The sequence below is a fragment of the Erythranthe guttata genome, chromosome 5, assembly GCF_056151865.1.
Source record: "Erythranthe guttata isolate IM_541 chromosome 5, IM_541, whole genome shotgun sequence".
Classification (NCBI taxonomy): domain Eukaryota; kingdom Viridiplantae; phylum Streptophyta; class Magnoliopsida; order Lamiales; family Phrymaceae; genus Erythranthe; species Erythranthe guttata.
In genome coordinates, this window is record NC_142537.1 from 18,034,160 (window position 1) to 18,062,149 (window position 27,990).

General features: G+C 35.2%; 6 protein-coding genes and 2 long non-coding RNA genes across 16 annotated transcripts; 4 read left to right on the forward strand and 4 right to left on the reverse strand.

Moving 5' to 3' along the window:
- Window positions 1-83: 83 nt before the first annotated feature.
- LOC148770826 (uncharacterized) lies at window positions 84-2,467 on the reverse strand. Of its 4 annotated transcripts, none has more exons than XR_016031199.1 (4): window positions 2,236-2,467; window positions 1,218-1,279; window positions 808-1,058; window positions 84-340 (listed from the first exon to the last, which is right to left on the reverse strand). It is a non-coding gene; the product is annotated as an uncharacterized LOC148770826 (long non-coding RNA). The 4 variants fall into 4 exon arrangements; XR_016031197.1 differs by having other exon boundaries at window positions 84-335; window positions 2,236-2,463; XR_016031198.1 differs by lacking the exon at window positions 84-340 and adding an exon at window positions 554-620.
- Window positions 659-4,173, forward strand: LOC105967013 (uncharacterized). Of its 3 annotated transcripts, none has more exons than XM_012991577.2 (7): window positions 705-1,088; window positions 1,196-1,291; window positions 2,613-2,678; window positions 2,836-2,901; window positions 3,108-3,476; window positions 3,651-3,766; window positions 3,869-4,173. In XM_012991577.2, exons 1-7 carry the CDS (start codon window positions 771-773, stop codon window positions 3,909-3,911), a joined length of 1,074 nt encoding a protein of 357 aa, XP_012847031.2. In that variant the 5' UTR covers window positions 705-770; the 3' UTR covers window positions 3,912-4,173. The 3 variants fall into 3 exon arrangements, with proteins under 3 accessions (XP_088674254.1, XP_012847031.2, XP_088674253.1); XM_088818127.1 differs by having other exon boundaries at window positions 2,836-2,895; XM_088818128.1 differs by lacking the exon at window positions 2,836-2,901 and having other exon boundaries at window positions 659-1,088.
- Window positions 4,174-4,252: 79 nt separating this feature from the next.
- On the reverse strand, window positions 4,253-6,452 carry LOC105967231 (cytochrome b-c1 complex subunit 7). Of its 3 annotated transcripts, none has more exons than XM_012991831.2 (5): window positions 6,269-6,452; window positions 6,024-6,181; window positions 5,170-5,217; window positions 4,702-4,823; window positions 4,253-4,603 (listed from the first exon to the last, which is right to left on the reverse strand). In XM_012991831.2, the coding sequence occupies exons 1-4, from the start codon at window positions 6,363-6,365 to the stop codon at window positions 4,755-4,757; spliced, it is 372 nt and encodes a 123-aa protein (XP_012847285.1). In that variant the 5' UTR covers window positions 6,366-6,452; the 3' UTR covers window positions 4,253-4,603; window positions 4,702-4,754. The 3 variants fall into 3 exon arrangements, with proteins under 3 accessions (XP_012847285.1, XP_088674255.1, XP_088674256.1); XM_088818129.1 differs by having other exon boundaries at window positions 4,253-4,625; window positions 6,269-6,440; XM_088818130.1 differs by lacking the exon at window positions 5,170-5,217 and having other exon boundaries at window positions 6,269-6,445.
- A 1,895-nt stretch (window positions 6,453-8,347) lies between these two features.
- On the forward strand, window positions 8,348-13,189 carry LOC105967014 (potassium channel AKT1). Its single transcript, XM_088818132.1, has 12 exons — window positions 8,348-8,920; window positions 9,529-9,894; window positions 10,035-10,092; window positions 10,185-10,502; window positions 10,581-10,826; window positions 10,918-11,016; window positions 11,124-11,156; window positions 11,255-11,440; window positions 11,536-11,730; window positions 11,848-11,923; window positions 12,050-12,658; window positions 12,766-13,189. The coding sequence occupies exons 1-12, from the start codon at window positions 8,712-8,714 to the stop codon at window positions 13,017-13,019; spliced, it is 2,649 nt and encodes an 882-aa protein (XP_088674258.1). The 5' UTR covers window positions 8,348-8,711; the 3' UTR covers window positions 13,020-13,189.
- Window positions 13,190-13,859: 670 nt separating this feature from the next.
- On the reverse strand, window positions 13,860-18,692 carry LOC105967236 (boron transporter 4). The gene is made up of 14 exons (XM_088818133.1): window positions 18,226-18,692; window positions 17,266-17,373; window positions 17,089-17,171; window positions 16,816-17,002; window positions 16,582-16,720; window positions 16,333-16,498; window positions 16,070-16,236; window positions 15,816-15,989; window positions 15,640-15,735; window positions 15,434-15,550; window positions 14,930-15,246; window positions 14,555-14,834; window positions 14,350-14,472; window positions 13,860-14,276 (listed from the first exon to the last, which is right to left on the reverse strand). The coding sequence occupies exons 2-14, from the start codon at window positions 17,367-17,369 to the stop codon at window positions 14,244-14,246; spliced, it is 1,986 nt and encodes a 661-aa protein (XP_088674259.1). The 5' UTR covers window positions 17,370-17,373; window positions 18,226-18,692; the 3' UTR covers window positions 13,860-14,243.
- An 811-nt stretch (window positions 18,693-19,503) lies between these two features.
- Window positions 19,504-21,310, reverse strand: LOC105967052 (Acyl-CoA N-acyltransferases (NAT) superfamily protein). The gene is made up of 3 exons (XM_088818136.1): window positions 21,065-21,310; window positions 20,316-20,438; window positions 19,504-20,020 (listed from the first exon to the last, which is right to left on the reverse strand). The coding sequence occupies exons 1-3, from the start codon at window positions 21,219-21,221 to the stop codon at window positions 19,803-19,805; spliced, it is 498 nt and encodes a 165-aa protein (XP_088674262.1). The 5' UTR covers window positions 21,222-21,310; the 3' UTR covers window positions 19,504-19,802.
- A 565-nt stretch (window positions 21,311-21,875) lies between these two features.
- LOC148770827 (uncharacterized) lies at window positions 21,876-23,414 on the forward strand. The gene is made up of 2 exons (XR_016031200.1): window positions 21,876-22,002; window positions 23,078-23,414. It is a non-coding gene; the product is annotated as an uncharacterized LOC148770827 (long non-coding RNA).
- Window positions 23,415-23,800: 386 nt separating this feature from the next.
- On the forward strand, window positions 23,801-27,849 carry LOC105967192 (transcriptional corepressor LEUNIG). 2 transcript variants are annotated; one of them, XM_088818134.1, is made up of 10 exons: window positions 23,801-24,061; window positions 24,911-25,005; window positions 25,103-25,194; window positions 26,045-26,063; window positions 26,159-26,268; window positions 26,417-26,563; window positions 26,752-26,907; window positions 26,986-27,102; window positions 27,191-27,394; window positions 27,485-27,849. In XM_088818134.1, exons 1-10 carry the CDS (start codon window positions 24,033-24,035, stop codon window positions 27,659-27,661), a joined length of 1,146 nt encoding a protein of 381 aa, XP_088674260.1. In that variant the 5' UTR covers window positions 23,801-24,032; the 3' UTR covers window positions 27,662-27,849. The 2 variants fall into 2 exon arrangements, with proteins under 2 accessions (XP_088674260.1, XP_088674261.1); XM_088818135.1 differs by lacking the exons at window positions 23,801-24,061; window positions 24,911-25,005; window positions 25,103-25,194 and adding an exon at window positions 25,779-25,950.
- Window positions 27,850-27,990: the final 141 nt, after the last annotated feature.

A 27,990-nucleotide genomic window follows, 5' to 3' on the forward strand; every position in this document is an offset into this window, starting at 1 on the left:
ATATACTACCTGATAATAAATATAAAAAAAAATAAAAAATTTATATATATATACATATATATATATATCCAAGCGGCGAGATATTTATGGAAAATAAAATAAAGTTTCAGATACAGTGAATGACAAATTTTGTAATCAGAAGCCACATCCACAGCCATTTTTCTAATCAAGAAAATTAAAAATAAATCAATAAAAATAAATATTAAAATAATAATAGTAACATACAATATTTGGATGGCGGAAAATCAAGCGACGCTACAAGGGCGTGTCACCCCAGCCAAAGGCCAATTTTCCCGCCACATGGAAGCACAGTTGTACGACAAGTATCCTTCATCCTGCGCTAAACAAGTATTTATTCTTTGTGAAATTACATTTTAGCCCTCCAGTGAAGTAAACCTATTTAGCAAGTTTCTTTTCCCAAAATATATATATTTCAATCTTCCAATCACTATTTATTTCTAAATAAACATATTGTTTCTCAATTTCTTAAAAAAAAAAAAAGTATTTCCTAAAAGATAAATAATAATAAAATAAACACCAATCAAGAAAAATAAAAAAATTCCACAGCAGTACAAAAATCGGTGCGCTTTTCCAATCAGTTTGTTAAAACCTGAAGAAATCTTATAAAAGAAAAAGTACTGTCATCATATGTCAAAACAAACACCCATGAAGTAATAATAATCCATGTCTATAAATTTAAGATTATAAATAAAAAAAATAATTGCAGGCAGAAAAAAGAAGGAAAAAAAAACTTTCTTTTTTTATAGAGGATGGACGATGGCAATCATGATGGGGTGTTTTTCTCACCAGAAGATCAAGATTGTGATGAAAATTGGACGGCCCAGATTCAAACTGATAATCAGCAGCAAAGTTTTCCAAGCATTTCAATGGAAGAGGCAGCTGCTTGTTATTCCGATTTTATGCTAAGTGATAATCTCTCGACTTTCGGGGTTATTAGTCCGCCAGTAGGATCGATTCCCCGTTTGAAGGAGATTACCTCGGCTAATAAGGGGCAATCGAGTGGCGCCAAAAGGAAGCATACAGCTCGTGCAGATTTACTAGAGATGAAACGAAAATTGGAAATTGATGTGAGTTCATTAATTAAGTCCTCGATTTTTTCTATATATATATATATATATATTAATATGTTAAATCTTGGATTGTATTATGATATATCAATCAATGAATGAATCAGGGAGATGGAGTGGGAGACGAACAATACGAGGCGGGTTGCGATTGCACGGGACGAAAACGAAGTCGATCTACTGAAGTGCATAACCTGAATGAGAGGGTGAGTAATTTAATTAATGGGAAATTTCTGATTCATTAATTCTTGATTCTCTCTCTCTCTCTCTCTCTCTCTCTCTCTCTCTCTCTCTCTCTCTCTCTCTATATATATATATATATATATATATATATATATGCAGTATTTATGAAAATATAGTGAACAGAAGCATGTAAATAAATGCTTTGTAGCTAATTTAGAGCAAATAAGTTGCTGCGTAACCTGCTTATAAGCTACTTGCTTCCTTCTATGAAATGAAAAATTCGAAGTAATTTAAAAAAAAAAAAAAAAAAAAAAAAAACACTATGTGATAGAGCAATTTATGAGAACCAAATTCCACGGGACAATTTTACGACGAAAAAACGGGGTATCCAGATAGTGTTACTTTGCTCAAGTTGTCGAAGACGAAGAATGTCACAATGAATCGATTTAATTTATAATTAAATAAAAAAAAAAAAAAAAAAATCCCATGTCTTTAACATGAAGTCTAGATACCTAATACCAACAATGCATAAGAAGAACTGTGTTCGATCAATTGCATATACGTAGAAGTTTCGTTTGATAACCGATCGATTTAGTCAGAAAAAATTACCCTAATTCCCGTCGATCGATTCAGCCCCATAACTTCCTAAATTAGCGAAACCTACTCCAATTGATCTCACAATGCCCTCTACCAAAAACCCCCCAAATCACAAACAACCTAATTAAATTTCAAAGCCCTAATTTTTGGGGGAAAAAAACATGCATGTAAATAATATATGATTTATCAATTAAAGCCCTAATTTACTATGCATTCTGACATCGGTTCAACATAGGGTTCGATTCATTACAGCAATACGATGAAGAAGAAACCTCATAAATTAAAAATTTCAAATGAACAACAATCAATCACAGAGAATGTAATGAAGAATATTCATACGAATCCACGGGAGATGAAGATGGAATCGAACCTGAAATTGAAGTAATTCCTCGACGAAACTTAGCTGAATTTGCCACCGATGGACTGTGTTTTATGCTTCTTTTTTTTTGTTTTGTTTCTTTGTTTTAAGGGTTTGAACTTTCGGTTTTATAAGCGTCCGTAGATATATATTATATATATATATATATATAAAATATAAATTTATACACGATCGAAATATGTACGTATAAATTTGAGTGAATGGGGTGCTAGGAATCGATCTTCGAGTGTGAGCTGCAAGGGTGACACGTGGATATTAAAAAAAAAAAAACAAAGAAAAATGACACTAACTAAAGAGTTTTCATTTTATAGGACTGTTAATATTATATATTATTATTTTTTTAAAGAATGTTTTTTTTTGATGAACAGATGCGGAGACAAAAACTTCAAGAAAAAATGAAAGCCCTCCGGGAATTGATTCCCAACTGTGACAAGGTATTTTTAACCCAATATTTGAAATTATTGCTTGTTAACCTTTTCCATCTCTCTCTCTCTCTCTCTCTCTCTCTCTCTCTCTCTCTCTCTCTCTCTCTCTCTCTCTCTCTACTTTCTCTCTCATGTGATGTATAATCAATCCATTGTGAAATTGAAGAGAGATAAAGGACATGTTCTTGATGAAGCTATGAAGTATATAAAGACCTTACAAAATCAAGTTCAGGTCTATTCCCCCTTTTTTCAGCCCTTGTTTAGGCTTTTGCTTTTTTCGAAATTCGACACAACAAATACTCATGTATTCGATTTTTATTTATTTATTTATGGACATATCCCACCCCCGGAACAATTTTTTTTTTTTATTTTTTTTTATTTTATATGTTCCTTATATATATATTGTGCAATGCTGGTAATAATTTGAGGGAATAGCAGATGATGTCAATGGGAGCAGGTTTCTCCATGTTCCACTCTCCGTTTATGATGCCGCAAACCGGGATGCAGATTCCCACCCTTCCTCAATTCCCACCAACCGATGAATACGGGATTGGAATTGGAACGATGGGAATGGGCATTCCTGGTCTTCATTCGATGATGAATGTTCCGATGAGGCATTCCGGATTGTGCGCGTCAACATCATCATCGTCGACAGCTCAATCAATTCAGAACTATCCCGGGAATTACGTAATGCCACCATGGAATGGAATCAGCTTTCCTACTCCGGTATCACAATGTACGACTACTTCAGCACAGGGTGCACCCAGAAGCTGGAACGAATTTTGCCCGATTCCTGAGATAGGCGAGGTCCGTTCACCATCATCTAGTCCCTCTTGGTTGACGGGCTTTAGGCCCCAAAATCGACCCGTTAATGTACCAAATACGTGTAGTCATACATATATATATAGAGAGATCAAGATTTGATATTAAAGTATTGCATTTAGCAATGCTAATATAGCATAATCTTGAACTCCATTACAGGGATGTTCGACGAGGAGAGGGTCAAAGGCAAAAGTGCTACCGAGTCAAATCATCCGTCCGCGTGTTAATCGAGAATTGAAGGATTATGGTTGTAGCGAATCTCGATCAAGTGAATGGTTTGTTTTCTCCCCTTTTTCTTCCTTTTAAAAAACTAGATTTTCTTTTAAATGGGGATTTTGGTTTGTTGGTAAGTTTAGAACATGTGTGGATGAATGCAGGGACACCAGCAATTCATTTGCGAAATCAGAAGGATGTTCCTAACGTCGTAGTTCGATGAAAATGCCGACACCCTTTGGCTCGTTGGAATTATCTAGAAACAAAATTAATAATAATAAAAAAGAAGCAGTAGAACAAGGGTATGCTTGTTAAAGATCTTGCATAGTGTTCACTGAACTTTTTTTTTTTGTTTTTTTTTGTTTTTCCTGCTTCTTGTGAGGCTTGATTCAATGTATCTCCACTCTATCGTCGAAGGCATCTTCGATTCAGTTGGCTTCATTGATTTATTTGAATGTTTTGAGGAATATTTGAAATGTCTTGACACGAAGGAGCTACGCTACTTTTGATAGGATTAAGTGCTGAACGTTGAATACTGAATCAATATCTGAATAACTAAAAGCAAATAACTAAGAGCAGTAAGTTTCTGAATACAGATAAGTTTGTCCGAGGAGTTTGTAATTTTTTTATTAGGATACAATTAAGCCAAAAATTGAAATAATTGGTTTGGAACTTGAAGACATATAACTTTACTCGTCGTAAATATTATATCTAGCATTGTATACAGATGTTTTTCGCATGCTAGACAAGGTTAAGTACTACCGGGAATTTGATATAATTCGTTGAGACAAAACGCACAATCGCACCATCCATATTAGTGCATGTAGATGAATGGTGGAATGAAAAGGCTTCTGAGATGACATAATTCAAATCCCAGATATCAATTGGTGGAAAGCTTCCTATAAAACACAAAAAAGGAGACTGTTGCTCAATGAATTATCAATCGAAAACATAAGTCAAACAAAAAAACAACCAAAATGAATTTCCTCTGTTTTACCATATGAGATGTATGTTCAATAATAGGCCGCCCCGACACATAAATCAATCCGCTTAAGGAAAGGTGCGTTGATAAAGTGGTAAAGCACCAAGCGCTTCACGCTCAGCTTGCTCTCTCTTAACCTGTAGAAATACAGGAGATAAAACTTCAATAAAAAACGAAGAACAAAAAAATTATGTTCAATGGGGGTGCGATAACTTTAGTTGTCTCCAACTAATTTTCTCGAACTTCAAAGCCATAAGCAGAGATTTCAGGATTGAAGCAAAAAATGGATCATTAACACAAAGCTCAATGACAGTGGACTCCCCAAAGAATTTTGGGATAAAAAGCTCGTCAACTTTATAGTGAACTAGGATCAAATTAATACGATAAAGTAACTGCCTACAAAATCAGTAAAATTGAATATTGCAAAATCCTTATACTTATATTTCTTGATTCGGTACACAACATAGCAGTAAAGGCACTTACAAAAGCTAGCATTTCCTGGAGGTAGCTCCTAAATGGTGTTTGCATACGCTGCGACAAAGAAGAGATAGTAATAATAAGTAAAACAACATGCTTAGGCCTCGTTTGGTTGCCAAGATAAGATTAAATAATTTAATGAAACCCAATTATATTATTGGACCTTCGATGATCAAATAAAAAAAACTTGTCTGAAAGGCAACATAATATTGCGGGTCGACCCGGCAAGTTATTGGGGATACAAACATGAAACAATGTCCTATTATTTAGTTAATCATGGCTAATCTCCCCAACCAAACGAGGCCTTAGAAGACAAGATCTTGCTCTACACTAAGGCAAAATACAACGAACACTGTCCGCTTGATCGAATAATGCATTAAAATAGATCGTTCCCACAAACAATACTAGATTTCACGAACTGAAAAATACTGTGACGATACAGTTAACCAAAACAACCAAAACATTAAGCAAAAACGAAAAAAGACAGATGATGAAGGATATAGTTTGTTACAAGAAGCTCACTCTTACGGGTGAACTCGTTTGCAATTAGAATTATTTACGTGATTGACCAATCGGGTCAAGCATATAACTTAAGTGAAATAAATCATATTGCTTCAATGTAGATCAAGAACACTGTTAGTTTACTTTAAAGGAAACAAAAAACCACATTTACATTAGCGAAACTAACAAAAGCCGATTCGTACATTCGAAGAATATTTTCGTTTCGGTTACCACATTTCTTCAGGAATTAAAAATCAACCACAGTAGACATAAAAAAAAAAAAAAAAAAAAATCAAACACATACAACAAATTCACCAAAAAAATTAAATAAACAATTATGAGTGTAATCACAGAATCACCTGAAGATCATCTGGAAGGTACTGATGCTTCATGGAGAGATCCATGGCGCGCTTGAGCCGCTGATTCCTCGCATCCACAATCTCCCTCGGCAGCCGATTCATCGCCTCCTTCACATCCAGCTCGTACATCGGATCGTACAAATCGTCGTACCTAAGCCCTAATTTCACAATCACACAATCAAAAAAAAAATTGTAGAAATCGGAAAATCAATTTCTTCATCAAAACACGCCGCCGGAAAATGTACCGTATTTGCTGAGTCGACCGGATAGGGTTTTCATGTGGTATGCAGCGAGCGGGTTGCGCTTCGGGTCAACGATCCATTTGGAGATTGCCGTCGCCATTTCTCACTCTATTTTTTTTCTTCTTCTGGTGATTTCTATATTCTACGTTAATGGTGGTGCCTTTTTTCTGGGTTTTGTTTTTGCTGAACAGCGACTTTATGCAGATGTACGTTTTTAGTTGAAACTGTAGAGAACTGTAGAGAATGGGCCTGAAGAGAGCAACTGAATGAAGTGTGAAATTCTAAATAGCAATCACTAGAATTGAGTGGATCTGCGGTCCAACACTCAAAGCCCAATAACATAAAAGTCCAAGTGATCGATCAAGCCCTAAAAGCTATTTAGATTCTTCAATCTTGACCGTTAATTCTGTCTGTTTTGATCCTCACCATCCATTTGAAGTATTTAGCGGCCTTTGGTTATCGATCTCCTAAATCCTATTTTTTTTTTATCTTTGCTCCCCTCTCAATCTTTTGGTCGTACCACCGCATTGAATGCGTCTTGGCATTTTCTGACAACGTGCCCGTTTGACTACAACGATAATTGTACCGTTTTTGATCTCTACTTAGAGACAAATTTCATTTTCCATCTATATAGCAAACCAGTCTATGAGTAAGAGAGGTAGAACCGCCTCTTTTGAATCTCTTCCTAGTTTTTTCATATTTATGTTATTCGGTGAGCGATCGAGTCATGTGATCCAGTGATCCACTTCAGAGTGAGGGAAACACGAGCTGAGAAAGTTCATAATCAGTGAGATTGGGAGAGTGGGTGAGAGTTAGTATTGACAAAAAAAAAAAAAAAAACTGAGTGATTCGTGATTCTAGTCAGATCTAGGGTTTCGATGATTGTGCTTTGAGTTGGGTTAGTTGGAGCCACTCATGTGGATGGGTTTCCGGACGAAAAAACGTGACTAGAAAACTGAGCTGTCAATAAATAATAATTATGTAGAATTAATGTTGGAATCTCCGAGAATTATTCCATAATATATGAGCTGTCAATAAATCTTTGATTACATCCAATGTTTTTGGTCTCTTATAGTAAGCAATAACGTGCAAAACAAACTACACTTATCTACAAAAGCTTTACATTGCTGCATGGGCTTTAATTTGGAGATATCTTAGATATTGACATCTGCATGGATGAGACAAAATATATGAGACGTTTTTCATTTCTTTTTTTTAATTCATTATTCATTACTTTATTCTCGACCAACATTTTGACGACAAATATAGGTTGTTGAAATGCGTTAATCTTCTACGTAAAAAAAGTATTAAAGATCCATGCAATAGGGTCGTTGGTTAACCTAATTATTATGATTCGTGCAATAGATTAACCAACGTAAAGAATTATTCATGTAATATGATTTTCTTAACATTGAGTAATATTTTTTTCTTTCTAATATATATGATTTATGAGTGATTATATTTTCATACATTTATTAAAGTAAAAAATAGCAATATTACAGTTATTAAGTATCAATAATATTTTTTCTCAAAAAAAAAAAAAAAGTATCAATAATATTTAGGGTAAATTACGGCTAACCCCCTGAGGGAAGGTTAAATAACGAAAAAACCCCTCATTTTTGGGTGAGTACAACAATTCCTCTCAACTATGAATCTTCTTACACGTCCACCCTTACGGTGTCAAATTTAATAGAATCTTCTAGGTTATATATGTGGAATATTCTCCGATTTGTACCCGTTTTATCCCATTCGAGCTCTACATGCAGTTTAAACAAGATGATCATAAGATGTATCTCTTAGCTTGTAAATATCAGATTGTAGTGCACATTTTTACATAAAACGACTACAAATTAGAGAACATTCCACGAAATTTAAAAAATTCTTTTGAATTTGACACCGGAAAACTGAATGTGTAAGTAAATTCATAGTGAAAAGTGATTAAAATTACACAAATAAAATGATTTTTTTCGTAATTTGATTTTAATTCAAACAATGGCCGTAATTTACAGTTAGCATTTATTAGGTACATGGGATCTTGAAAAAAAATTGGTTGCTATATAAAGAATTGATGAGGTAATAAATGAAACAAGAAAAACCAACCTCGAAATGCATGCCCAAAAACCAATCACCATATAAACAAAAATGAAACAAAAGAAAAAAGTCTAAAATAAATACATGCCAATTGTCATACAGTCACAATTAGTCATAACAGAACAAAGCAAAAAAAGGGGGAAAATAGAGAAATAAACTCCAAAAACAAAACCAGAGGGAGAGGGAGAGAGAAAACAGGGCTGCAAATAACAGAAAAATGGACGCCAAATTCCCTCAACAACAACAACAACAACGCAACCACAATTGACACCGTTCGATTGTAATAAACGCGGCGACGAAGCGAAAAAAAAATGGGGAGAGAGAGAAGATGAGGTAACAAAAAACAAGAAAGAAGATGGTGGTGGGAAAATCACTAATAAATGAAAAATTGAGGGGGTCGATGTGCGGGATGAAAGAGATAGAGAGTGAAATAGAGAGGGTGTCTCGAGACGAGAGAAGCTCGCACAGCGTCTCGAGTGGGATTCTACCGGCACTTGGCGTTCATAGCAACCGTAGGGTCAAGCTTCGTCCCTTCATCATCTCTTATCTTGATCCTCGTTACCGGTACGTACGTACAAACCTATATATACGTAACATTTACGTACGCCCTATATTGTGTGTACTTATATTAATAAACGTATACTTATAACATTTGTTGTCTGCGTTACTTTGTGTTTTGCTTCTTCATTTATTGTTCACTGGAACGGGAGCAAATGTTACCGCGCCGTTGGTTTTGGCGATTTTTTTTTTTTTTTTTTGGGGGAAAACAAATCATAATTTGTAATAGTTTATTAAGATTTAAATAAATGTGCAATGGAAGTAAAAATATATATTTACATAGTATCACAATTTTGAAATTGTGATAATATTTTGCATATTAGTGTACTATGATTCTAGTTCTATCTAACATTTAAAAAAAAAATATTACAAATTTGAAATTTGTGATAATATTTTGCACATTATTGTACTAAGATTCTAGTTATTTTTTTAACAATTTAAAAAATTTATTCGTTTCGGCAGCGAAATCCACGCTACAATGCAATAGAACTCGAAACGATGGTCGAAAAAACAAAGTATTTTTCATTTCGATTCATTTTTTACTTTCTTCGATTAATGATGAGTTTATTGTGTTTACGGGAAGTTTCGAATTAAACCATTGCCATAATTTGTAGAACATGGGATACATTCCTTGTAGTGCTCGTCTTCTACACGGCATGGGTGTCCCCTTTCGAATTTGGTTTCAATATCGGGCCGAACGGGCCCCTTAGCATCACCGACAACGTCGTCAACGGATTCTTCGCCATTGACATCGTCCTCACATTCTTCGTCGCCTACCTCGACAAAACAACTTATCTCATCGTCGACGACAGAAAGCAGATCGCACTGCGGTACGCAAAAACATGGCTAATCTTCGATGTGATAGCCACTATACCTGCGGAGTTCGCTCATAAAATCTTACCCTCTAACGTCGAATCGTACGGCTACGTCAGTCTTCTTCGTCTCTGGCGTCTCAGACGAGTCGGCGCAATGTTTCAACGGTACAATACATATATAATATACGCATTGTACTTAGACATGATAAAGTTCAGACCAATGGCGGAGCCAGGATTTGATCAGCGTGGTAGAGCCCATATACTACAATTCTCGAAAAATAACATTTTTTTAATATTTTTTTCAGATTGGAGAAAGATAGGAACTACAACTATTTCGTCGTTCGAGTTCTTAAGCTTACATTCGTAAGTGTCTTATAAAAAAAACGAACAACAATTTTTTTTTTTGGCGAGTACGAAGAATTTACGATAGTAACTAGCGTATTCTCGTTTTGTAGGTGGTGCTTTTCGAGGTTCATTTTGCGGGTTGCTTCTTTTATCTTCTAGCTGACAGGTACCCCGACCCAAAAAAGACGTGGCTCGGTTCTTCGATGGCGGATTTCCATCAAGAGCCTCTACTCGACCGATACGTAATATCTATTTATTGGTCAATAGTCACCGCCACAACCACCGGATACGGAGACTTACACCCTGTCAACACGGGCGAAATGGTGTTCGACATTTTCTTCGTATTATTCAACCTCGGTCTCAATTCCTACATCATAGGAAACATGACAAACTTGATTGTCCAAGCAACTTTCAGAACTAGGAAATTTGTAAGTACACAAAAAAAAAATATAATCTCAATTTTTTTTTTTATTAATTTCGAGATATTAATTAATTTTTTTTTTTAGAGAGAAGGTCTAAATGCAGCATCGAGCTTCGCGAAAAGGAATCATCTGCCGGCACGTTTGCAAGATCAGATGATAGCGCATTTGAGTCTTAGGTATAGAACCGATTCCGAAGGGCTGCAGCAGCAAGAAACCCTCGATGCTCTTCCGAAGGCGATCCGTTCGAGTATATTGCATTTTCTTTTTTATTCGCTCGTCGATAAGGTTTATTTATTCCAAGGGGTGTCGAATGATCTACTATTTCAGCTGGTAATAATAAACTCGGTGTTTTTTTTTATTTGCATGAAAAAAAAACGAAATGTTTTCGTGTTCATGTTCTTGATTCTTGATTATATTGTAGGTTTCGGAAATGCAAGCAGAGTATTTTCCGCCTCGGGAAGATATAATTTTACGAAACGAGGCGCCTACGGATTTGTACATTTTGGTTAACGGGGCAATGGTACTCTCTCTCTCTCTCTCTCTCTCTCTCTCTTCTCTCTATATTCAATGTACGTCGTTTATGCGATTATTTTTAGAGGAACTCTAATTCGGCTGCTGCGTTTGCAGGAGCTTATAAAACATAGAAACGGAATCGAACAGGTAAATAAGTATTTTTTATAAACCGAGATAGATACATTAATTTTTCGAAATTAATGGATCTAAAAATAATAAATTGATGATGATTTGTATTGTACAAGGTTGTCGGAGAGTGCAAGACAGGGGATGTGTGTGGTGAAGTAGGTGTTCTTTGCTATAGGCCGCAAATTTTCACCGTTCGTACGAAACGGTTGAGCCAGCTTCTTCGTTTGAACCGTACGGCGTTTTTAAATATCCTTCAAGCTAATGTTGCAGATGGCACCATAATCATGAACAATCTTCTTCAGGTATTAAAAGAAACAATAATAATAAATAAGTGTTGATTCTTGATTAAGTATTTTATTACATTGATTTTTTTTTATTTTTTTTTCGGGGGGTGCAGCATTTGAAAGAGCAAAAAGATCCCGTGATGCAAGAGATTCTTACGGATACGGAGCATATGCTCGCGCACGGAAGAATGGACGTGCCTCTAAGCTTGTGTTTTGCGGCTTCGAGAGAGGATGATTTATTGCTTCACCATTTGTTGAGACGGGGTTTGGACCCGAATGAATTGGATAGCAACGGTCGCAACGCTTTGGTACGTATATTTTTTTTACGTGTATCGTATCGGGTTTTTTTTTTTTTCTTTCTTTTATTTTCTTTTTCTTCTTGATATGCAATATTTTTTTAAGGCCTTTGTTTTTGTTATGTGCAGAATATTTCAGCATCAAAGGGTAGTTTAGAATGTGTGCTCCAACTTTTAGACTATGGTGCAAATCCCAATAGAAGAGGTAAGTACTACTACTTTTTCTTTAGTTATCTTATTCTGATTCTAGTGGTTGAGCCAGCATAGAGTCAGGGGGCCATGACCCCCAAAAAACTCAGTATTTTATATAGATATTTGTTATTTTACGCAGATTCAGAAGGAAACGTCCCACTTTGGGATGCACTATTGGGCGACCACGAGCCCGTGATTAAAGCCCTCGTAGACAACGGGGCCACGTTATCTTCTGGTGACGTGGGCCAATACGCGTGCCATGCGGCCGAGCAGAACAACATAGAACTGCTCGAAAAAATCATTAAATTCGGCGGTGACATCACACTGCTCAATAGCATGGGGACCACCGCCCTCCACACCGCAATATCCGAAGACAACGTCGAAGTGGTCAAGTTCCTTGTCCAAAACGGGGCCGACATAGATAAGGTCGACGTGCACGGGTGGACACCGCGCGCGTTGGCCGAGTACCAAGGCCACGAAGAGATCAACGCCCTCTTTCGAACAATAGGGGTAGATTCGGAAAAACAAAAAACGCACCATAAAAGCGCGAGCCTAACCCTAGAAATGCCCGAAGCACCGTACCTTAAAAAGTACTCGAGCGAGCCGACGATGCCTCACATGACTCCCGATCAAAAAACATCAAACGCCACGGAGGCGGATTTGGGTGGGTCCCACATGAGATCGGGGGCTAACAGTTTTCAAAATTCGCTTGCGGGGATCATCACAACCGGCATGAGACAAAATGAAGGTACACATTAATCAAGATTATATATATATTACAAAACATTTTAAAGAACATTATTGCATCATTACTTACATAGTCACACATATTTATATAATGACGACATCGTGCAGAAATAAGCGGTCATTTTGTACCTCCCCCGGATTTTGTTATGCCACGCGAGCATGCTAGAGTGATCCTTAGATGTACCGAAAGGGACGACGTAGAAGGAAAACTCGTGCTTTTGCCGGGAAATTTTCAAGATTTGTTAGATTTGGGGTTTCAGAAATTCGGGTTCAATCCAACTAAAGTTCTTACGAAAGACGGAGCATTAATCGAAGAATTAGCTGTAATACGAGACGGCGATCATCTTTTTTTGGCTAGTTAAATGGTAGGTCATAAAACACGATTTTTTCTTCATCGAAACACCACATAAAGTGTAACTCCTTTTTTTTTTCAATAACTTTTTGGAAGAATTTTGTTAGTTAATTACACAATGTATAATCGAATCAAACATGTGAAATAGTTCATGCAAGAAGAATCAGCGTCAATAGAAAACACTACAATCTTGGAAAAACAATGACTATAATCATAAAGGGATCATATGTTGTTCTTACAAGATGCATTACTTTGGTAAAATTTGTCAAACATAAAAAATGCAGCATTTTTTAAATAATTATTTTATCCTCTTTTTTTTTTTTTTTTAGGGTAAATCTAACCAAAAACGAGTCTGCAATTAATTTTCCATTTCCTTAAACAAAATTACAATTAACCCTTGAGGTAAGGTCTATTTACGAAAAAAACCCTTCGTTTTCCATAATGACATCCACACCTTGCAATTTGTAGATTTCTTACATTAACACCCTACAAAAGTGGGTGGATGTAAGAAATTTACAAATTGCTGGGGACTGGAAGCAATTTTTCAAAAATAAGAGATTTTCTTCGTAGTTGAACTTTACCTCAAGGAGATGATTGTAGTCTATCGTACAAATAAAGGTAATTGAAATATTTAACAACAATGTTATTATTTTGAACCAATATAAAAAGCACAAGGCAAAATATAACTTAGAATTTATGTCGTATAATAGCTATACAAGAAACGTAAACAACAATATATTAACCACGTGCGACAAAGCTCGACCTAGTGACTGCTGGCAAGGAAACTCGAACTTGCTCTGACCGTAAATGATCAAATTCCAACCGAAATAAATAAAGTTAGCCCAAAACGAAAAGCAACAAATATAATTCATTTATTTTTTCCAAAAAAATAAAAGAAAACAAATCTTGAATCCATCTGTCTAATGTTCTAACAAATGAATAAGCAAAAAACAATCAGTGTCTTCAAATCCCTCTCTGCAACACAACTTTACATTACAAATGAACTGCAAGAGAGTAGCTTGCTTTTAATGTCACAATATCTTTCTTTTCTTTAGTTAAATTTTTTCGACGTTCAATTTAATAAAATCCAAACAAAAAAACCGAAGGGAATTTCTAAAAATCCGACTCTCGATTATAACATACATTTATCCTTCGTCCGATTATCCCTTCAAATCTTTCACCGTTTTTTCCTATATTCTTGGAGAAACACTTTCAAAGTGGGAATAATTTTTCATCACGAATGCGCAGCAGGTTCGTCCGGAAAAACCTGTAATAACATAAATGTTTTATTACATCAAACTCTCCCATTATTAATTAAATAACTAAATAAATTAGTTTACCTGAAACTGCTTATCATTGAAGCTCATCGACCGGCGCTTGATTTCACCTCTACGTGTCGTCATCTCATCTAATATTTCGGCAGAATCTTCGTCCTCATCAACATCAGCCGTTGATTCGTCGTCCTGTTTTTTTTTTATTTTACGTGTTAGTCATTCGTTTCTAGTTATAACGAAAAATGAAAACAAAAGGAAAAGACTATTTTACCCTCTGAGATTGACCCCTAGCTCTAACGGGCCGCCCCTCGATTTCTTCATACTCAGCGGCATCGAGTTCTTGAAGATGCTGAGGTGGAAACATTTTAGGCAGAACATGCTCTCTTATGCTTATCAATAGAAAAAACGGTAGCGGGAATAGAATCCCGGCAATAGGTATCCACGTAATCCCGAAGCACATCAGAAGATACGCAAACTGAAAAGCCGTAAACATGAATATGTATTTGAAAGGCACCGTCTCCACAAACGAAGCATGAAACTCTTCTATCACCCTGCCCAAATAAATTAAAAAAAAAAATTTGTTGTTTATTTTCTTTTTTTTTTTTTGCGAATGAATATAATATCGAAAAGAAAAAGAAGTACGTACTTGAAGCGCCTACGTGGCGGGACAAAGATGAGCAAGATTCTCTCCCAAAACTGATTACCGGGGAGGCTGTCGATTGCCATGTAGGCGAAGTAGCCCCACAAGACGCATGTGGGAATCATTTTGATAACGGGCATTGTACAAACGGCTAAGCCCACGAGTATTGATTGGAGAAAGTTGCTCACTCTTTGCTCGTTTACTCTAACGGGCAAATGCATGTCGATGCATCTCTCCGGGTCGAATTGTCCGTTTGCTTCACCTTCGTCGTCGTGTTTTAAGACGGCCTCTTTAAGATTCGCCAACTCTTTCTCCACGGTTTGCTGCAACCAAAACATCCAAAGTTGGAGAGAGAGAGAGAGAGAGAGAGAGAGAGAGAGAGAGAGAGAGAGAGAGAGAGAGAGAGAGAGAGAGAGAGAGAGAGAGAGAGAGAGAGAGAGAGAGAGAGAGAGAGAGAGAGAGAGAGAGAGAGAGAGAGAGAGAGAGAGAGAGAGAGAGAGAGGTACTTACAGAAGGAGCACTTTCCATCTCAATAAAAACCTCGTGCATTCTCCCGTAAATCTCCGAGTGGCTCGCTTGCTGTTTCATGCCCTCCTTTGCACGTTTCACCATTTTCCTCCGAATTAACTGTCAATCAAACATTACATACATACACAAACAAGAACACGCACACACACGTGTATATATATATATATATATATATACTCGGAAATCACCTGCTTCTTAAGAACCGCAAGACTCCTAGTATGCATAGGAGATTGCGGAAGCACCCCGTTCGAAGGAGGAAGTCCGAGTAATCCACAAAGCAAAGTCTTGATAATCCACAAAATTTTAACTCAAGTCGAAATTTCAATATATATATATAAAATAAATATTAATAATTCTCCTGTACCATAAATCCCAACAAGAGTATGTCATAATGGTAAGCCGATGGATTCTTCAAGTTGAATTCCTTCTGTTGAGCCATCTGCGAAGCAACACTATGGTCGAAAAAATACAAGCCCGCTATCATCACCGCCGGTATAATCGCAGCAAATATATACCCCACCGATACTTTTCCCATGTCCTAAAAAAAAAAAAAAAAAAAAATCACAACTTTTGAAAAAAAAAACGCAATTTTTTTTTCGTAAAAAAATTTAGTACTACCTTAACAACAGTCCAGTGATACAAAGATTCCGATTCCCAAGGAAGAGCGCTGATTAATCTCCGAGGAAGACCGGAAGGAATATTGCTAGGTACACTGTACGATAATGCTGTCCACACTACAATCATAAGCGGGACCCCGTAATCCGCAATAAAACTCCGAAAAGTGCCTGTCGAAAAAATTAAAAAAAAAAAAGAAAAAAAAATTAGTTCAAAGTAAAATATAAAATTTCTACTAATGAAAATTAAAATAAATCATGTGATACCTGTACCGTAACGCCATGATCGAGCTTCTCTGCTCTTGAGGGCAGTTATAAGCACGCCGAAAGAGAATATAATCGAGAGCAAGCCGTTGGTGTAGAGCCATTGAAATTGGAACTGCTCTTTCGATCCGTTTTCGCCTTTCGGAATGTGAAACTCACTCACCACACCCTGATTATATATTTTTAAAAAAATAAATTATTATGCTACTACCAAAAGAAAAGATAAAAATTAAAAAAAATATAGTAGAGTACCTTAATAGCTTCTTGAATGAAAAGAACACAGATTAACATGCCGAAAAGTTCGCCCGCAACTCTCGTGAATCGAGTGATGATTGTACAAGCGTTGAACGCGGCGAGAAGAAACAGAAACAATGCGGTCCATACGCAGACCCTGTTTTATTTAAAAAAAATAATAATAATAATAATAATTAAAAAAATTACAAACACCGAAAAAAAGAATCGAGATTTTTTTTTCTTTTTTCGTACCATGCGGACCAAGCTAAATAAAGTTCTTTTCCGATGCTGCTCTTTGCGAAATTGTACAAATACGTGTACATTATGATTGTAGGCTCTGCAACTCCAAGTATCATCAATGGCTGCCCACCAAGAACTGCGTGTATTACCCCACATATAGCCGTGGAAACGAGCGTTTCAACCGGACCTAAACTCCCATCTTTTATTTATTTAAAAAACAAAATTATTTTTTTTCGTAAAATCATCGGTATATTTACTTTATGTTCTAAATTTTAAAAAAATCACCTGTTTCTCGACTCAATTGCTCGCCGAAGGCAATCACGGGTAGTGCAGAAGCAAAGAAAATATATGCAGTTGGAGCCAAAATCCTGAAAAGCGCAATCGAATTAATTAATATAATTCGATATACTTATAAAAAAAAATTATCGATTTTTTTTTTTGAGAGTATAAAAAAAACGGGACCTAGCACCGGAGCCACATGTGTCGAGCCAGTCCTTTTTGTAGCATGCAAGCCTTCCTTTAACATCATTCGAAACTCCCTTGAACGGAGTTTTTAGGTGATCCATTTTTCTGATAATCAATCAAATATAAATTAAAAATTAAGATTAAAGAAAATTATCCTTAATTTCTTGCAAGAAACAAAGATAATTAACATGTCTCGAGAAACGTGGGATTATTATATTGATTTCTGGTCACACCGAAAATGATTGGAAACAACTACGAAGATGAAACAGTTTTCTGTTGTGAATGTCAATTTGTTCGTAAAACCGACAGCACTGCACATGCAAATCCTCTTTGTTCACATCTATAACGTACGAATTCTTTTTTTGTCGATAATCACGATGAAAACCGAATTGAGCAATTAAGAAAAGTTCCATGTAATAAAACAATCATGAAAATCCTATGACTAAATTCCAAAAAATTAGTCAAACATCATTGAATCCCCATCAAGAACATACCTATCAACACTCAACAGCATATATCATTAAATTAAATCCCAGACGATTTATTTTCGTAATCTCCGTTTAAAAATTACAAGACAATCAAATAATTTAAAAAAAAAAAAAAACCCGGAAAAAAGAGGCGTCCCCGGAGCTTCTTGAACGAAAACCATGCAAATAAATCAACATTTCGAAAACGAATATCCAATTGGAAAATCGGAAAATCGAAAAATCACAGAATTGAATATAATGTCATAATACACATAAATCAAGAACATGTGAAAGCAACATTATATAATATAAAAATATAATCTTGGAAATAAATTTCAATCACGCCAATTCACCATATATTCTAAACAAAACCCAATATCTCAAGAAACGCAACAAAGAATATATGAATATAAATTGCATGAAACCCTAACTGCATGAGATAGATTTAAAATAATAAATAATAATAAAATAAAATAAAAAGAAACCTGACCTTGGTGGAAAGAAGGAAAACTACAATATGGGCGGTCCAGACATTAATTACACGTCGACCGGACCAAAAAACAACAAGAGGGTTGTCATGCAAAAGAATAAATTTCGATTGTCTTTTTTTTTTTTTTTTTTTTTTTGTTTTTCCGGCAGGCAAAAGGCGCCGCCGGAGAAGGAGGGGTGGGTGAAGAAGAAAAGAAACAAACTTTGCACCTCCTTCTCTCTCTTCTCTCTCTCTTGATTTGCGATGTCGGTGTATTCTTTTTTCCTTTTTTCTTTTTTTTTTTAATTTCTCTCCTCCTACTTTCTCTATTCGCCAATGATTGTTATTTATTAGGACACAGAAAAAATGAAAAAAGCAGTGATCTCTTGAATAATAATATTTTTTAGAGAGAGAAAGAGGAAAGGGGAGATTAGAGAGAGAAGATTGACATTGGATTTTTAGGGCTGAAAATATATACATCGAACGGTGAAATGGGTCCATTGTAGGGAAACCCTAATCGGCTGTCAAATTTACTCGGCCATTTTTTTAGTGACAGAAAAATGTTTTTTATTTTATTTTTATTTTTGGGGAGTGAGAAAAATGTTAAATGCTTTTCTACCAAAAAAGAATTTAATTTCAAATTTTATAAGTTAATACTTTTTTTTATTATAATTTTATCTTTTTCTATTAAGCTTTTTATTTTTTTGTGACAATTAGGATAAAAAAAATTTAGGTAATTAAATTAAAAAAAAATTAGTTGACTTGATTTAATCGACTTGGTCAGTCAACTTCCTGAAAGCAAAATTGATCGTTATATATGAAGCAAGAAAAACATTGTGTTAATATTTTGGAGAAAAAAAAAACTATTATCCCTAATTGAAAAGAACAATTGTCCTAATTAATCCCTAATCACCTTAGATTTGAGTAGTATTCCTAATTGTCCTTTTTTTTAAGTTAATTTTAATAAATGATAATTACCACTTATTGTATGCAGCAAAAGAATTGGAACAACATATCCCCACGTTAAAAAATTCTTTTTTATTATTTTTATTGTAATTTTAGTTTTTATGTGAAGTATTTTGTAAAATTAGTCTTATAAATGACATTTACAACTTATGCACCAACGGTTTTCGAACTTACGACGTCTCCATAGTAAAAGAAGTCCTAACACCATTTACTCAACGTTTTTAAAGTATTTTGATATGAAGCTTATTTCTTTTTTTTTATTTCAAGAAGAAACAATTTATGAAATTTCGAAAAAAAACTCGTCTTTACCTATTTTCAGTAAGCATGCCGATGAAGTTCCAAACGCATTTTCCTCAATAAAAAAAATGGGTATCGAAATAGTAGTTCACTACAAACTACACTTAAACGAAGGGCACACAGAGTTAAAACAAGCAAACACAAAACTCTTGACTTTTAAACTTTGAGCATAGGACTAAAAAACACTACAAAAATAGAAATTCAACTCTCTTTAACTTCACATTTGAGACCATCACATATGAATAATGAATGATATAAAGAAATATATCTATATATATAGAGCTCAACAGTTCTTCAGATCCCAAAACTGCGTAAAAAACCTAGCTTCCCATGCATCATTTCTTCGTCTGAGATTGGGCGATGAACTTAGTAACAACGTAACAATCTGGTGGAGTGATATTTGTATAATAGTTGTGGATCGTCTCTGTGATTTCGAATCCGAACTTCTTGTAGAATTTGATGGCTTCTTCGTTGTTTGTCTGCACATGAAGGTACACTTCCCCAATGTTCTGCTTCGTGCAAAGATCGAGCACATGATTCACCAGCTTTGCACCTACACCACATCAAAGCGTTGGATTATAAAATTATTCGTTTATATAATATATAATCTTGATATTCTTGGATACTGCAATATTCGTGACAGTGAAAGATAATGAGATTGAGTCCTTCGTATTATTAGTTTTAGGCTTGATTTGATGAAAAACGAGCAATAAATAAAATCATCAAGGATTTCACATTCATATACACTTAGCATCAAACTCTCACAAGTTTAGCTTTTAAAAAAACCCGCATTATATTTCTAGACAAATTTCAAGGAAAAAAAAAAGACGAGCTGGCTGTTGACTTACCAATACCTAAGCCACGATATGGAGCCAAAACACCCAAAGTCATTATGTAAACACGAACAGCACCACATTCCTTCTTCTCAAAGCGGCATGCGATGGACCCAACACAAATGTCACAGTAATAGGCTGAAAAGTCGAGATAATCCAATTTCAAAGGTTTATTATGCATGCGGAATATATCAGAAACATATAAACATATATTTAATCAGAACAACTTATTTTTATTCGTATAGTCCACCACTTGAGTTGTCTCGTTTATATACGAGAACTATACTAGTCATTGAAAGCAAAAGCACCATTCAGTAACTCTTCTGTGGTCATCGAAACGAGGCAAACAAAAAAGTCTGTAAAAATACTAAAACCATGTGATGTAAAGGTAACACACTCGATTTCGATTTCTACTACCTCCAAAGGATTATTTTGAGTTTGATAATGGCATTTTCGAAATTGGTTCGATTGAATCGTTAAATTCCACAACTAACACAACTATATATTAATCGGGCCAAACACCAACTTGAGTTTGTTACCTGAAACTTGATGAAAAAAAAAATCAATTCAACAAACCAGAATCAAGATCCCGATATTAATTGATTGATCAATCAAATCAGTAAAAAAAATCCCAATTTTTCACATGCCGGCGCCCCTCAAAAGTAAAAATAACCATATCAAATTGACAAGACAAGAAAAAAATAAATCAAAAACTGGACCTGAAAAAAAGGAAACCCTAGCACCGGTGAAAACAGAAAACTGACCTAATTTGGTAAAATCACCGGAGGCGAGAGCATCGGCGTAGTATTTATCGTTGTAGCGAACGGGGAAGAGGGCGGTGTTGAGCTTTTTCAATTGCATCAAATTCTTGTCCCTCAATCCGTCGAGTGAAATTGACACTTCTCTCCCTGATGCCCCCATTCCTGCAACTATGGATTAAATAATCAGATAAAATTCGAATATAGAGAGAGAAAGAGAGGAGTGAGAGAGAGAGAGAGAGATTACAGTGTGGGGGGGGGGGGGGGGGGGGGGGGAGCAGACGAAAGAGATGGTTAGGGTGGATTCTTAAACGACGCCGTTCAGGAGAGTCTATTACTCTATTTTGCCCGTCCACTGCTGCGAATTCTTTTTTATTTAGGACAAAATGAAGTTTGCCCCCTATAAATTTCTACTTTTCGCACTTTCCCCCTAACAATTAAAAAAATGGATATTCCCCCGTCGAAATATTATATGATTGAACTTTGGCCCATTAGCCAATTTTTGGAGGGCATTGTGCAACAAAAATAACATTTTAAATGTGCAATGTGCAAAAAAATAATGTTCTTAAGACCCACCCCGTGTTTATCACCGGGCGTAGGGTCGAAGGAGCCGGTTATATACTTATATGAAAAGTAAAAGGATGTAATGTGAACAAAATTCAAACTAAAGGGGTCTTATGTGCTATTTATCCAAAAACAAATGGCTCAAATGGAAAAATAAAAGTTTTTAGTAGCCCACGCCAAGCCCATGCCAAAGCCCAATTATGTTTTCCAGCTCTGGCATATTTAGAAATTAAACTATATAAACAAAAAAAATAAAGAAAGAAAAACAATTCCTTACAAATCCACCAGCCGCCGGCGCCGGCACCACCAGCCGCCGCCACACCGATGGCTTGATGGATCCTCATTTAAATATGACTTATAGAGAAGAAGGAAATTTAGAGGTATTTTTTTTTAATAGAATTTTGGGCAATACTTGCTTGTAAAACGTGCATACGATTCGATCTACAAGGGTTTCATTATTTTTTCTGTTTTTATTCACCAAATCGTAGAAGAAATTTGTATTTTACAAGGATTTCGTTATTTTTTGTGTTTTTATTCTCCAAATCGTAGAGGAAAATTGTATTTTGATGCGCCAGATTCCAAAAATTGAACTTTCTTTAATTTTGTCCTTTAGAAAATGAACTTGATTTTGAGTTGTGAAAACGAATTTAGTTAAAGATTCAATTTTTGTGTTCCATTTAGCTTCAAAGACCAGATCTCCTGGTTATTGGGATATAGTTAGGTTTGATTTTTACAGATAATTTGTATGCAGATAGAGGCCGGGGCCAAAACACAATCGTGTCGTAAAAATTTAGTGGTGGAAATTCTTCGGTATCTCCGAGGCAAAAATTTAGTATGCATGTCTGAATTTTGATAATAATCTGATGGGTGAAAATCTTGGGGGATTTTTCGAAAATCTCTCTCATATGTTTGACTTTGAATGTTGAGACCGAGATTATGACAGAGACTCCTTGTGTTCCTCAAGGCTGTGACAATGGTAGAGGGACAAGAATCGAGGCATTTATTTGTCGAATTTTGAGTAGTGTTGTGGGTCATTGGATGCAGTGAGTTTTCGTGGGAAAATGGACGAAGATGTGATCCACATTGACTTGGAAGGTCAAAAGTGGGAAAAATTCCCGTACGTACATCTTGGGTTTGCTTGAAATTGGCTTTCTTGAGTTCGGTCTGTAATGCGACTTTTAACGCCATGTTTGCTTCTTGTGGTTTTCATCCCCGATAACGAGTTGGTGGAATCTTGGTTGTGGGTTTATTATATTCTCTCTTGCAGAAAACGCACCCCATTTCTTAGACAAAAATAGTAAATTACATCTCGAGGTAATATTTTGTTGGTTCTCTGCCGTATTAGTTTTAATGTGAAAAAAGATTACCTAACCGTTTCTTTTATCTCGTGCGTCCAAATGGTCATCTTCCTACTTATTTCTGCTGTCAAATCGTACTTATAATCCGTTTATGCAGTTAATATTGTTTCTTGGCGCTTGTACAAAGAATGCATGGAGATGGGATGAGTGTATTACTGAATCCACACAAGTTGGCTGAAAAAGAACTACTTGGAATGCTTTCTTTTTGATGTGGTGAAATTCAACATTGGATTGCCGGAGAAGATCAAAAAAAAAAAAAAAAAAAGAAAAAAGAAAAAAAAAAAAAAATTAACCTATGGAAGAAGGAATATGATCAGACTGCCTGAAGAGGGTGTTAAAAGTACTTCTTGGTACTAGCTTTTTCAAGGTACATAATAAGCTTTAGCTTAGTATTGATAACTTGTTGGTTTCATCTAATACATCTAGCTAATTTCGAATTCGTGGGGTTTTGGAGTTCATTGTACCAGAGAAGAACAATTAGTGCCAATTATGAAATTAAGTTAATTTGAACAACTAAATAAAATGAAAATTATGAGATTATTAGTTTAAAAAAAAACTTATTCCATCTACTATAAATGCAATATTAGTTAAAAAATAGTAAAAAAAAAAATAAAAAAAATTGCAACATGGCTAAAGACGTCATTTTATATGCTCACCACCCACCCCAAAATTAGATCAATTTTAACTACGACATTTATTTGATAAAATTGTACTAACGAATTATTGAAAAATCTTATAAATGTAAATTTAGTTATATTTTTTGTATTCATTCAGATCATTCTCTCAATTTTTATAACATATATAATAAAATAAAATGTGATAAATATATAAAAATAGAAAAACCTTCGGTACCAAATTATTAGGAACTTGGCAACCCGAGTCTCCGCCTCAGTTGATACCAGCGAGAGAATATATATAGAGCGAGAGAGTGGGAGAGAATATAGAGCGAGAGAATAGAGAGAGAGAGTGTGTGAGAGTAGAGCGAGAGAATATAGAGAGAGAGAGAGAGCGAGAATTCTGCAGCACTCCAGATTTCTGATTTCTTGGCAACCATGTCTGGCGATGATAGTCATGAGAAATCGTAAACTCCTTCTCTCTTTGCTTCTTTCCTTCGTTGAATCGCATTTTTTTGTTTTTGGTAACAGAAATTGGGGACTTGATTATGCTTAGGGTTTTTGTTGTGTTTTCTGTACTTTGATGTTTCTTTCACTTGTTTGTAACAAAAAAACAGGGGTTTGATTATGCGGTTTTGGGTTTTGATTATGCCGGTTTGGGTTTTGATTATGCCGGTTAGGGTTTTGATTACGCTTAGGGTTTTTGATATGTTCTCTGTACTTTGATGTTTCTTTCATTTGTTTGTAACAAAAAAACAGGGGTTTGATTATGCGGTTTTGGGTTTTGATTATGCCGGTTTGGGTTTTGATTATGCCGGTTAGGGTTTTGATTACGCTTAGGGTTTTTGATGTGTTCTATGTACTTTGATGTTTCTTTCATTTGTTTGTAACAAAAAAACAGGGGTTTGATTATGCGGTTTTGGGTTTTGATTATGCCGGTTTGGGTTTTGATTATGCCGGTTAGGGATTTAACTATGCTTATGTTTTTTTTTTGTGTTTAATACACTAGAATGTCTATTCATGTTGTTTTTAACAAAAAAGTGGGGGTACATGTGCTGGTTTGGGACTTGATTATGCAGGTTAAAAAATAGGGGTTTGATTATACGGGTTAGGGGTTTGATTATGCCGGTTAGGGTTTTGATTATGCCGGTTAGGGTTTTGATTATGCTTAGGGTTTGTTTAATTTTGTTTACTTGTTTCAAAAAATAGGGGTCTGATAATGCGGATTATGAACTTGATTGTATATACTCAGGGTCAGATATTTAATATCTCTAAATAGGTTTTCTAGAAACATGATATGCCCTTTGCTTTTTTAGGCTTAGACTCTACATTCACGACTATCTCGTGAAGAAAGGCTTCAACGACATTGCTTTGGCTTTCAAATCTCAATGTCTAGTACAAGACCCCAACGGTGAGTATTTTGAACCCCAATTAGAATAATCGCGTTAGGAATCTGTATTATATCTAAATTTTAATGTTATTTTTTTGTTGATAATATTGTTTTGTAGATGTTCAATCTTTGATTGATATTCCCAAGAGCTTTCTCCTAGAAGGATGGTCGCTCTTTCGTCAATCAGAAATTTGTTCAAATTTTATTAAGGTTAACTAAAACTAAACATACATTTTGATATTGATTTTTGTGCATTTTGTTGCATCTTAACTTTCTTAAATCACATAACTTTGCATAGTCATTATTATTATTATTACTTAATGCAAGTTTTACATTGCAATTTTTTTTGTCAATTGATCTGTGTAGAAAGAATCATCTTATTATGCTGATTGTAGTGGTGAAACATGATGAGGTCTAAATCCTCCTAAAAGCCTTTCCTTAAGGAAACTATGCATATATTATGTCTTGAAATATTATGTCTTAGGGTTTTCAGGAATTAAATAAATGAAACTCCACAAAGTGTTTTTATTTTTTGTAAGTTTATATTTGCTAGTTGGTGAGTAGTTAATACTTAATAGAACTATGTGGTCATCATGAATAATTAATGAGAATGGTGCATCAATTCTTTTGAATAGGATATTCAAGATTCTGTGTAAGCCCGTGCTGACTCAAGATTTATGGCCTTACTTGTATTGATGATGTTGCATTGAATGGTTGTGTATTTATTGTTCATCGAAACATCTTCCAACTTCTTAAAAACATAAGTTTCGTTTTCAATCAATTGGCATTGACTATATTATAAAATAAATAGTTGGATCTTTGTAAATGAAACAAGTAAACAAAAAAAAGATTTTGTTGAATCTTTAGAAAAAGATATCCTATTCTTTTGAATAGGATATTCAAGATTCTAACATGGATACTGGTTTTGTTGAATCCCTCGCTCATAATCAGGATATGGATAAACGGGTAAGATTGTAAAAAAGCCTATGTGGACCTCAGTATATGATTTTTTAAAATTTTTTTCATTTGAATATCAAACTGACACATCTAATTTTTGTAGGCCAACGTGAATCACACAGGCAAGTGATATGATCCCCCCCCCCCCCCCCCCCCCCCCCCCCCCCTCCATTTTAACATCAAATTTAGTACGTATAACTATTTTTATACTATCTAGGTTTCGCACTTACGGAAGTGATGTCTTCAACCCATGAACATGGATTCAGTTGTTGCCATTTCTCATCCGACGGCAAGTTGCTCGCATGCGCTGGTAGTTTAAACGACAAAGTAAGTGGACTTAAAATTACTAACCCATTGAAATTATGAAATGATGTTCAGACGCTATACATTTTAACATGACGTGATACATTTCAACATGACATTATGTTCAGACACTATACATTTTAACATGACATAATACATTTCAACATGACAGGTGTATGTATTGGCAACAGCTACTTTGCAACCGAGCATGGTTTTTGAAACTAATCAGCTTGGAATTACCGATATCCGCTTCAATAGTAGCTCGTCTTTCATTGCCACTTCATCAAACCAAATGGTGAAAATCTGGGATGCGAACAACGTAAGTTATGTATATATATATATATATATAAATAATATATATATATATATATATATATATGTATGTATATATATATATATATTGTTTTTGTAGGTAACTGCGCATTTACATTCTTTTTGGATAAATTACGGGTTTGTGCGCAATTTGACGATTTCTTGGAATTTAACCCATTCTTTTTACTGTTACAGGCTGGTCAATTCGTTGGAATGTTACAAGGCCATAGGGGGGATGTTCTTTCTTTGGATTTTCATCCCAAGGAAGAACATATCCTATGCTCTTGTGACGACAATGAAGAACTACGACGCTGGGACGTTAGAAGTGGTCTTTGCACCAAAATAGTGAAGGTGACTAAAAATTAAACCCTTTATTTATTTATCATCTGTCCTTGTCTTTTTTAATTCATGTGGCTAATTGTGTATTAGGTTGGTGCTGCCCAGTTAAGATTCCAACCAACTGTTGGAAAGTATTTAGCAGCAAATACTGAGAAAAATGTCTCATTATTCGATGCGACTACGTTGGTCTTTCAACATTGTTTAGAGGTCCAAATTTTTTATTTCCTCTTTGTTCTTGAGGTATTCATTGTGATAATATTAATTACTGACAACTTGTTGTAATTATGAAATTAAGGGCCACGACGGGCAGATAAATTCTATTTGTTGGAGAGAGTGTGGAGATGCACTGGCTTCTTTGAGTGCAGATTGTGCGAAGGTGTGGAGACTGGAAACACGGGAGTGTTTGTATAAGATTGGCCGCCAAACAGATGGCTATTTTAAATGTTGTGTATTCGATCCTGTGTATCAGCGTTGTTCTCTTGTTATCGGCCGTTCCCAGGTAATGAGTTGTTACAAAATTTAATAAATAAATTATAAATTATCTGATCCATTTTTATATTGACTTGAAAGATAATTTTATAATATACAGTATTTGGAGCTCTGTAAATTGGCCACGTCGGGAGTCGTATCGACGAAGAGCACATCGGGACATGGTGGAATTGTATCTATTGTCGATGCTTCAAGAGCAGTAGGTCTACTTGCATCCGTTTGTGTTGCTGACATGACTGTCAAGTTGTGGAACATTTCGCTGTGTGCCTTGATTTGAGTATAGTCTCGTATCGTTTTTAGTTTCACATTTGAGCTCTACCCTTTTTGCTTATAATTCGTTTGTACTGCAAAGAGGCTTTTTGAACTAGGCTTTGCGCATTTTCGACAATCTTCTTACATACACACAAACTTTTTACTCACCCACACAATATCTGAAATGTTATTCATAGTGCGGGTTTTACTAAACGAGCAATTATGATAATGGTTTGAGATAAATAGTTACTTACTATGTAAAATTTAACATCGTAATTAAGGTTAGATTTAAGATTGAATCAATCGATTTCGAAAAAAAAATTACAACTTCATTTCGTGCTTTAAAGCACAAAA

Excerpts from the sequence above, each read along its gene's own strand:
- LOC105967013 (XM_012991577.2), top strand. The coding sequence starts at position 771 with ATGGACGATGGCAATCATGATGGGGTGTTTTTCTCACCAGAAGATCAA. Across the intron at positions 2,902-3,107 it reads CCTTACAAAATCAAGTTCAG|ATGATGTCAATGGGAGCAGG; the intron begins GTCTATTCCCCC and ends AGGGAATAGCAG. Across the intron at positions 3,767-3,868 it reads GAATCTCGATCAAGTGAATG|GGACACCAGCAATTCATTTG; the intron begins GTTTGTTTTCTC and ends GGATGAATGCAG.
- LOC105967231 (XM_012991831.2), bottom strand. The coding sequence starts at position 6,365 with ATGGCGACGGCAATCTCCAAATGGATCGTTGACCCGAAGCGCAACCCG. Across the intron at positions 5,218-6,023 it reads ACCTTCCAGATGATCTTCAG|CGTATGCAAACACCATTTAG; the intron begins GTGATTCTGTGA and ends TCTTTGTCGCAG. Across the intron at positions 4,824-5,169 it reads TCCAGGAAATGCTAGCTTTT|GTTAAGAGAGAGCAAGCTGA; the intron begins GTAAGTGCCTTT and ends GTATTTCTACAG.
- LOC105967014 (XM_088818132.1), top strand. The coding sequence starts at position 8,712 with ATGGTGGTGGGAAAATCACTAATAAATGAAAAATTGAGGGGGTCGATG. Across the intron at positions 9,895-10,034 it reads GTCGGCGCAATGTTTCAACG|ATTGGAGAAAGATAGGAACT; the intron begins GTACAATACATA and ends TATTTTTTTCAG. Across the intron at positions 11,441-11,535 it reads TCATGAACAATCTTCTTCAG|CATTTGAAAGAGCAAAAAGA; the intron begins GTATTAAAAGAA and ends CGGGGGGTGCAG.
- LOC105967236 (XM_088818133.1), bottom strand. The coding sequence starts at position 17,369 with ATGGATCACCTAAAAACTCCGTTCAAGGGAGTTTCGAATGATGTTAAA. Across the intron at positions 14,835-14,929 it reads CCGCCACGTAGGCGCTTCAA|GGTGATAGAAGAGTTTCATG; the intron begins GTACGTACTTCT and ends TTATTTGGGCAG. Across the intron at positions 14,473-14,554 it reads CTAGGGGTCAATCTCAGAGG|GACGACGAATCAACGGCTGA; the intron begins GTAAAATAGTCT and ends AAAAAAAAACAG.
- LOC105967052 (XM_088818136.1), bottom strand. The coding sequence starts at position 21,221 with ATGGGGGCATCAGGGAGAGAAGTGTCAATTTCACTCGACGGATTGAGG. Across the intron at positions 20,439-21,064 it reads CGGTGATTTTACCAAATTAG|CCTATTACTGTGACATTTGT; the intron begins GTCAGTTTTCTG and ends TCGACTTTTCAG. Across the intron at positions 20,021-20,315 it reads ATATCGTGGCTTAGGTATTG|GTGCAAAGCTGGTGAATCAT; the intron begins GTAAGTCAACAG and ends GATGTGGTGTAG.
- LOC105967192 (XM_088818134.1), top strand. The coding sequence starts at position 24,033 with ATGTCTGGCGATGATAGTCATGAGAAATC. Across the intron at positions 26,269-26,416 it reads CTGGTAGTTTAAACGACAAA|GTGTATGTATTGGCAACAGC; the intron begins GTAAGTGGACTT and ends TCAACATGACAG. Across the intron at positions 26,908-26,985 it reads TTTGCACCAAAATAGTGAAG|GTTGGTGCTGCCCAGTTAAG; the intron begins GTGACTAAAAAT and ends ATTGTGTATTAG.